General features: G+C 39.5%; 1 protein-coding gene across 1 annotated transcript in view; it reads left to right on the top strand.

Annotated features, from left to right (window-relative positions):
* The first annotated feature begins 5021 nt into the window (after positions 1–5021).
* Positions 5022–9857, top strand: part of znrf1 (zinc and ring finger 1) — a 67085-nt gene continuing 62249 nt past the window's right edge. Inside the window, exon 1 of the mRNA XM_041997874.1 lies at positions 5022–6099. Within this exon, the coding sequence (XP_041853808.1) occupies positions 5706–6099 (394 nt within the window). The 5' untranslated portion in view covers positions 5022–5705. The remainder of the gene's footprint in view (positions 6100–9857) is intronic.

Here is a 9857-nt window from a genome sequence, read left to right as displayed (position 1 = left end):
TTTATGTATATTTTGTTACAGTCATGTCATATGTTAAACAGATATTTAATCTCTTTACCATCTACTGTCTACAATTAGAATAGAATAGAACAGAAATACTTTATTAATCCCTTTGGAGAGTCCTCAGGGAAATTTGGGGTTTATTCAAAATATTTTAGATTTTTATCAAGCAACTATTAGACACCCATTTGAAATATTATCTACCTTTGAATACTGTACTTCTTTAATTCTACTTTAACCATTTATTAGACCATTAATATTTCTGTCATTCAGGTAAATTTTCCCAATTACAGCTAAATTCATAGAGAATTTATATTGGGGAAAACAAAACAGTCAAACACTGTGAGACAAAGCTGCCCTCCTGTCCTGGCTGTTTTTATTTTTCCCTGTGTACTTAAATTTATTTTAGAACCACTTGAGTTGATTGTGTGTCTGGTTTATGTGAGTCTGTGTGTGTGTGCGAGCGTGTTTACACGGCTGAGCAGCAAAGAGTGGACCATTTATAGGCCTGCTGTCATTATAGCGGGACAGATTAACACCTCCTGTATGACACTAAGTACTTTACCATAGTTTACCTTATTGGGTAGAAAAGACAAAGATGACTGCATGAGACTGACTGTGCGTTAAAGTGAGGAAACAAAGAGAAACTGAATAAAACCAAACTAATTACACACACACACACACACACACACACACACACACACACACACACACACACTCAAATGCAGGATTAGACCAAGTAAATCCCAAACCAAACATGTGAGCCAGTAATCCCAATAATTTAGCATATGGTAGGAAACTCATGTGCATGACTTGACAACAATATCCATGGCTGGTTAAAGGCCTGACAGAGGGGAAAGCCCCAGAGGATCATGGGTAAAGGAGAAGATTAAGCAGATGCAGCTTGTCTTCAATTAAAGGTGAATTAGGATGTAAATTTAAGCAGTAATTCATTTGCGCTGTAACTTTTCCAGACTGGTTATTGTTTTAATACAGAGTTTCTGCAGACTTCAGCAAGTTCTATTAAAGACTTTTACCAGCTGAATTGTTCAAACATTATGAAATCAGTTTCATGATCGGACCATCCAAAAGAATGAAATACAGTGTAAAAATGATGAAAACCATTTAAGAAAATATCTTTGGCCAAATGTGTGATTTTTTTGGCAATTATATATTTAAAGACGCACTTTAGAGCTTTTGCAATTTTCTCAGTGACGCGCCCCCTATCAACGGCTAATTCAGCTTCCATCTAGTAAGACAATCTTATCTTGACTCTTATCTTATCTCTTGTTCTGTAATTTTCTCTCTTTGTTTGTTTGTTTACATCTGTTTGCTAGCATGTGACGCAGTGCGTAAAGCAAAACTCTGTTGCAACGTCGCACAGCGCCCTGGATACAAAGGTTGTATAGTGCAGTTGCTCAGCCTTGGGATGCTGCTGGGCAGCAACGGCTCCAGAAATGCACATAATAGATGTCACTGTGCCATCAGATGGGTCAACGTGGAGTTTTAAGGTCGGAAAGTTACGTAATGCATCTTTAGGTTTATTTATTTATTTATATTTTCTTTTCAAATGTTAAAGAAAACCCAACAACATTTTGTTACTTTTTTCCTTTTAAAGACGCATTACGTAACTTTCCGACCATAACACTCTGTGATTCATTTGATGGCACAGTGACATCTGTTATGTGCATTTATGGAGCCGTCGCTACTCAGAGGTCCTGAAGCCGAGAAACTGCACTATACAACTTTTTCATCTGGGATGCCACGTGATGTTTTAGCCTGGTGTCGGTTTATGTGCCATGTCCCACGCTAGCAAGCAGATATAAAAACACTGGCCGTTTTGAATGTGCAATGTAGCTGATTCAGTAAAGAAATGCAAGAAGACATTATCAGAGGAAAAGGGGAAAAAAAAGAGAGAAAGAAGCAGAAGAAGAGTTAAGATAAAAGTCAGGATAAGATTGTCTTTTACTGGCAGGAGAGCGCTCACAGTACAGGTAGGATGCAAGATGAATGGGTTTGCCGTTGATAGGATACACCTCACTGAGAAAATTGCAAAAGTTCTGTAGTGCATCTTTAACTGATTGTCAAAGAAAACTGAACTTGTTAGTTCACCACTGTCTGTATTAAATATAAAATCCTTATTAAATGCATCTGTTTGTTGATTTGACACGGTTGATGGTATCAACTCAAATGTCAGTTTGTGTCTTTTTTTCTTTTTAATGACAGTTCTGAAATTATAATCAGTGTTTGTTTTTAACTGTGCTGAACTCAGTGATTAGTTTCTGATTAAGATAATTGTTTGCTGTGGGCATGATGTAATTACTGATCATTTATTTAAGTGACTCTAGATAAGGACGAAACTGATGCTATTTAGTTTAATTAACTCGTTTATAGTATGACTCCAAATATGAATTTCATAAAAGGGTTAGAAAAATTGCAATGCAGTAATTTATATTACTGTGTTGGATCTATGCTAAGACATGTACAAGTTTTAAATAATTTTTTAAAGATATTTAAGAAATAAATACATATAGTTAAGTGTTAAAGTACACAGAATAAATACTGTTGGGTCAAAATCGACCCAGTTTAGATCAATACAGCACCAAAACTATAATGGGTGATTAATACAAAGGCAAAGACTGCTGATGGATAGAAATCAGGTAACAGATGGGGTTGTTTCAGTCCACTGTAGTACAATTGTGTTATTAAACTTAAATTTTGTTATAGAATGCTGACATTCCAACTTTAAATACAATTTTGTAAACTAATCATTTAGTTTTTGTCAGCTTCTTGAACACTTAGTTTAAATAATCAGATTTTAATCTAAGAAAATAAGACAACAGTGATATAAAACTAAATATAAAAACAAGGAAATTTGTGTTTGGTTGATTATTTCTTTGTTGTAATAATACTTTTTGGCAATAAATCTTACTGTTAAAAAGCTTGTTTATTTATCTTCTAAATAGTGCCACTTTTGCCATGAAAATGTACTTGTGGGATGAGCAGCAGAGTTGAGTATGTGGGTTGTGGCCACAAAAAACTTGTCACATCTTCTCTGACAATTCCAAACAGCATTTTCTGCTATTGAGTTTGTTTGGTGTTGCTTATTGGATCTGACGATTGACTTGTGAAGTAGCAAGACTTTTAATTCATTCATTTAACAAACGGGTGCCTCAGAAGAACCATACATGCAGCCACAACAGCCTGGCACTTCTCTCTAAATTAGGGTTTACTTATTAATAAATAAATAAAAATGCCTAAATAAAATAATGTTATTAACTGAGTACAATTAACTAGAATGGTTTTGGTTTATAGAACTTTTATGAACTTGATATATAATTTTGCTGTTGTATTGTAGGTTGTTGTAGGTTGTGGACAAAACTTGATACTTTACACATAAATTGGAAGAGATGCTTCACAAATCTTACTTTTATGTTCAACAGACATGATTATTTCAAGCTCACTTTCCATAAAGCAATTGATGGACTCCAAATTGTTCTTGCTTTGCAGCAGTTGGGCGGGATTTCTGCTAAAACTAACGTCAGAGCCCAAAATTCTTTGTGGTGCAGAAGCTACCTGGATAACAGAGATGACCAGTAACTGAGAGCAGAACATGACACTACCAGCACTAAATAAAATGTTATTTTCATCACTATTCTAACAGGTTAACTGTATTTTTTTTTAGAACATGTTGTCTATAAACTGACCTATGGTGGATTATTGCTGATACAGTAAGAGGTCAACATGGAGACCAGAACAGATATTCCAGTCTGTTTAGCTGAGAACTGGTTTCCTCACACCAGGAGATTTAGAGGTAGAGTGACATGATTTGATTATTTATTTTTTTAAAACATTTTATTATTCCTAAATAATACAAAAAAACAAGAAGATAAAACTAAATGAGAAAATTTGAGACATTTTAGTTTGGATGATTGGAAAATGAACATGACAGTAGAGTTTATCTCTGATTTCTCATCTTTCCAAACTCAATTAAAAACTTTTTTGTGTCTTTTGAATTTTTGATCAACCAACTAAATGAAATAAAAACAAAAAGGCACTTTAAGAGGATACTGGGTAATTTCAACTATTAGCTGCTAAATTAAAAGTAACTCATTACTTATTAATAATGACTTATTAAAGATTAGTATTACTAACAACTAGATTAAAATGAAGTTATATCCTCTAGATATATCTATTAAAACCAATCTTATCCTTTCTGCTCCAGCTTGGTAACATACTGCAGGGTGGCCTTCCAATAAACAGGACCAAACAGGGTCAGTGGCAGAATCAGCTGTTTGGATTGAGCAGTTTTCCATGGGTGCAACCCACGTAGTCAGCTCTGTTGCTCATCCCACAAATGCCTTTTCCTTACAAATGTGGCCACATATAACAGTATAAGATTTATTGCAAAGGATTTTTTAAATACACAAAACATTTATTTACTTACTTTTGTGCAAAATTCTGATTAACTGAAATAAAAGAAATAGTTTTACGCCCAATGTCAAATATTTCAAATTATACTAGGCTAGAGGATAAAAACAGACAAAAATTACATTTGGTCATTTGGTCTTTATTTATTTTTTAAGTAGGCCAATAAAGACGTTTTCAAAAATAACTGAGGTCAGTTGTTTTATTGTACTAACCGACACAAACCTTGTTTACGTAAATATATTAGGCCTATGTTTGATTTTGGATGTGTGTTTGTGCCATGTGAATAAGATTTTCCAACGAGCATTGACCATGTGGTGAAAATGTTCCTTATATTGTCGGAAAAACTACATTATCCCTTTTTGACTGAGTACACCTGCTGGTCTCATCACACCTGTCATATCCAAAAATGCCCCATATACGATCCAGCAGAGACCCCCCTCTAAGAGAAATCCAGGCCAATCCCATGCTGAGGAATTAAACCAATGTCTTGTCGCTGCACCGTCTCCGTCCTGTCTGTATTTATGATCCGAGCTTGCGCACTGAACGCGTCCATTGTCTGGCCAGTAGCAGCAGCGGCAGCGGCGGCGGAGCGGTGAGGAGCGGAGCGCTGATCTGAGCGCAGGGGAGCGGCTTCACTGTGACCCCGATCTCCGAGGGAGGAAAAGCGACCGCTGGTTGGAGCGCATCGGATCGGACAGACAGAGCAGACGGTGACGACGTCATTTATTTCCAAGACAGACCGTCTTTTCTTGACGGTCAGACAGACAGCAACAGTTGTCACGATGTCTGAGATCAGATGAGGCGAGAGCGGCGGAGTGAACATTGCGGCGCTGCTGTGATCCGGGCCAGGCGGGATAAACGTGTTGCTGCCGCGTCCCGCCTGCAATGATACAGCCGTCTTAACCACCTGGGACAGCGAGGGGAGTGCGGTGTGTGCATCTGGTTTAGTCGTGCTGGGATTTTAGCGTCATTCAGCTCACCAGCCAACCCCCCCGGTTGTGTCGAGGTTGTGTCTGCGGGTGAGGTGAATCCAGACGTCAGGGCTGGCTCATGTTCCGCTCAGCAGGGAAACGGGCTGTTGCGTCTGCAGAGAGCCAGAGCTGACGAGCCTGCTGAGACACGCGGATAGACAGGCAGGCAGGCAGGCCGATAGACAGACAGGAGCGAGGGGAGGGGGGCGACAGCCTGTTTGGGCTCTCTCGACCCTTTGCGGATCGAGCCGAGCCCCCTCCTGTTTCCACCTAGAACTCCCACCAATTTCTCTCCCGCTTTGGATGGGGGGAAAGCAGAGTACGGCAGGGCGGCCCCGGGGTGCTTTTCCCGGTGTCTCTTCGGATGACAGCGCGGTGCCACCCTCGGCCCATTTTGGTCACTACCGGCCGAGCGGAACCATGGGCCTGCGGAGCCGCTCGGTGAGCTCCGTGGCAGGGATGGGCATCGATCACAGTTCCGCCGTGCCCTTCGGCTTCTACACCCCCAGAGGGACAGACTCGGATCGAGCCGGAGGGGGGTCAGGGGGCACAACCGCGGCCCCCCATGGAACCGGTTACCAGGACACTGGGGGCGGAGGGCACCACACGGATGGGGTGCTGTATTTGGGGTCCCGGGGGTCGCTGGCTGACACCTTGCCCCTGCACATCACACCCCGCTGGTTCAGCGCGCATAGCGGTAAGGTCTGCTGCACAAACACATCCTCGTTCACACACTCACACCCATCAGCAGGCAGGATTTTGGGTGACGGCTGAGGGATTAATCATCGCACAAACACAATCCCACGGACAGCAGCAGCTCCGATTGCCAGACACCCACAACAAGATCCCACACCTTGTTTTACCTGCTGGGAGTTTGCCAATGCGGTGCCATTAAATTTCGCTGCGTTAAAGGAATTTTTAGCAGAAAAAACACCGAGATAGAAACGCTCAAAAAGCATTAAACACTTTCCTCATAACAAACTTGGTATTTTCCTGCAGCAAATGTTCTGAAAGTGAAGATACTGAGCACTAATTAAGTCAAACACCCACATGAAACAGCTGTTTATAGCTTATTTCATAGTTATGTGTGTATGTTTACACTGGATGTGGATAACATAGCTTTAAAAGGTGCGCTCCATCTTGACTGTCACCACTGCACCATCTGCATAGGTCATTCCTTGTTGTGTGAAATGACACTAATAAGCCTGTTGCCAAATCTGGCTGAGTCAATTAGCCCTGCGATTAGAGTGGAAGGAGGGAGGAGAGAGATGGAAGTGGGTGAGGCAGGGGAGGGAGGGTGCAGAGAGGGGTTGGGAGGGCTGTTCTTGGTGTTAATCATCAGCTTACTTCTCTCCACAATATGTCTCTGTTTTTTAACACACCTATACACAGAGTGATTGTTTTATAGGCTGAGGTTTGCCGGATTGATCCTCGGCCTGTGGAGCTCATGTAGAGGTGTCCCTAAGCAAGACACCGAACCCCAAGTTGCCCCTGATGGGTCGTGGTTGAGCGCCTTGCATGGCAGCTTTTGCCATCAGTGTGTGAATGGGTGAATGTGATGTATATTGTAAAGTGCTTTGGGTAAAAGCGCTATATAAATACAGACTATTTAATTTAGTAAAAGGCCAATTGATGTCATTTCAATGGAACAGAAAAGTTAACTAAATCAGTAAGTTTCAGCACATCTTGGTAATTAGTTAATTTAAGGTAATTTTAAAACAAATATTCCAAAAGTCTTTATGTGCTGCTTTGATCACTCTTAATAAGTGCCTGTTTCCTGGTTCTTTGTTACACTGAACTCAGAAAATGGGCTATAGGTAGATAAATAAATACAAAGATTTGATAAACAGGATTTTCTTATAGAAGTTACTTCAAAGACAAATCTCGGGGGTTTTTAAATTAAGTAAGCTCAATATAAACTAAAATAATCATCATGAAACTGCAACTTAAAGTCACAAGATGTAGATCTGACATCAATCAGTGGTGCAAATTTACAACAAATTTGCATGTAATCAAGTTATTTAGATCCACATGACTTGAAATAAACATCCAACTTATTATTTTTTTAATCTTTGAAATTCCGATTTTAACCACATTGCTCTGGTTGATTACACTGCAACCGCATATGCTAAAACACTCAGCATAAAGTAATTGAGGAACATTATGAGCACTCTTCCACTTCTCTCTCTCTTCTACACAGCAGGTTCATCCAGGTCCCCAGGCTCTCATTACCAAAGCCCTGACCGCCTCACAGCGGGAGGAAAGCAAGTCAGACGTCAACATCTCAGCTGTTTTTACCCTTCTTACATTACCTAGTGACTCTGATGTGCTTTCATACCAGTGGGGAATGATAACACGGCTCAGTGGGGGGGGTGGGGGGGTGGAAAATTTCAAGTAGGTGCACATACCAGATAGCAAGGCTGAATACAGAGGCCTTTAGGAAATAGTTTGCAGACAGGAAGCTACAGTGTGTTCATGACTAAATCACTTTTGATTGAAAGTATTTATTTTTTTTGCTAAATTAAGGTCCTTTTGTGGGTGGACTGATATTCTACAGAATTCATAGCTTTAGCTTACAACTTTTAAAGACCTTTAAAACATGAAATACATTTCAATACCTCCTATGACATAATATTCAAATTATGCAGGTCTCCTTTGGGCTCAGGTCTCTAAGGTTCAGTTTGGACCCAACAAAACATTCAAAATGATGGAAAAACAACCACAAACAGATCCAAAACAGCCACAAAAAGCTGAAGAACAGCTGGAAAAAGATGTCAAAAGGCCACAGATGCAAAGTAACTATAACAGCAAACAGCTGTTATAGCTACAGAAAATAACTACGAAGGGGGAGCAAAGTAACTACAACAGCAAAAAACGAGATGTCAAAGGGCTTTAAGAAGATATAAAACAGCCAAAGGAAGACATGAAATATCTGCAAAGTAACTACAAAGATAAAAAATAGAGACAAACAAGCCTACAAAGACACATAAAACAGCTACAAAGAGACACCATACCATTACAAAGAGACATCAAGCTGCTGTGAATGGACATAAAACAGTTACGCAGGGAAACAAAAAAAGCCACACAGACATAAAAAATTCTCACAAAGCTGCAACATGACCTCAGAGACATCGGTTTACCCCGACATTATGTTAAGGAGTGAGAAGAAATAAAAAAGAGGCAAAACGACATTATCAGAGAGATGAAAAATAAGTGCAGAGAGATACAAAAAGGTAAAACCAGAATAAAACAACCACCGTTAATTGCAAAATTACCACCAAATGATGTCAAACAGGCACAATGACATGAATAACTTTGACAAAGCGAATGATAACATGACAATCACATTAATTAAGCAAAGGGACACGGCGACGTAAAGCAGTTTCACAGAGACACAAAACAGCTAAAAGAATGCAAAACAACCACAAATATATGCAAAATTATTCTAAAGAGGTACAAAAAAGCCATGCAGAGACATAAAAGAGCCGCACATGAATGGCAAATAGCTGCGAAGACAATTGAAAGAAAAGATCATGTAGCTGTGAAAAGAAACAGAGCAACTACAAAAACATATAAAATGACCCCAATAAGGCTCAGAATTACCACAGATAAATCTAAAATTACCATAAAAAGACATAAAAGAGCAGCAAAGAAAGGTCAAACAGCCATAAAGGGACCCAAATCATCTACAAAGGGATTCAAAATGACCATAAAGAGAAGAATATTAGATACACTGAAGGGCTTTTCAGTGCCTGAGTGGTCTGACAGTTTCTTTTTTACAGTGTTATTGCAATGCAAAGTGCTGGACTGAGTTCATGAGCAACTTTGCACTCTGTGTTTTGACCAATAGCACGAGGATCGTATCAGAAACCCCGCAATTATTTAGCAGCTGATGAAACCCATGATCTCAGAATGATACGATTAATGAAATGACCTTTTATTATTTTCTTGTGGTGACCTGATGGATGAACATATACCTTCAAACTGTGTATATACCACTGTTGGTTATTACATAAGAGGTGATGGTCATCGGCAAGTCTGTTATGATCAAAAAGTTTAAATCATCTGTCAAGCAGATATGAAATTTTAATATTTAGAAATACAGAGATTTGAAAGGATGTTGCTGCCCACCACTGCCTCAGGTATCACATAAAAGACAAACAGGTCATCATGCTTAGATGTGAAACGGCCCCTCAGAAGAGGTGGTGGAAGAGGACAGGGTTGAAAAAACTCATCTTCAATCTAAGTAAAGGTAAACCTGCCATCTGTTATCAGGCATTTGAATTTATGTTCAAGTCATTTGTGGAGGCAGAAAAAGCTTACTGTATAAGATCTAAAGCATCTGGTGAACCAAAATGTCACATCGTTCCAGCTGTCATAAATGATTTGCTGCTTTTGTAACAGGTTTTGTCACTTTTCATTCATCTAGGCTTTGAATGCTTAACATGACCTTTG

The sequence above is a fragment of the Melanotaenia boesemani genome, chromosome 10 (assembly GCF_017639745.1).
Source record: "Melanotaenia boesemani isolate fMelBoe1 chromosome 10, fMelBoe1.pri, whole genome shotgun sequence".
In the NCBI taxonomy this organism is placed as follows: domain Eukaryota; kingdom Metazoa; phylum Chordata; class Actinopteri; order Atheriniformes; family Melanotaeniidae; genus Melanotaenia; species Melanotaenia boesemani.
Note: the sequence above shows the minus strand (reverse complement) of the source record. Positions and strands in the feature narration are given on the sequence as shown.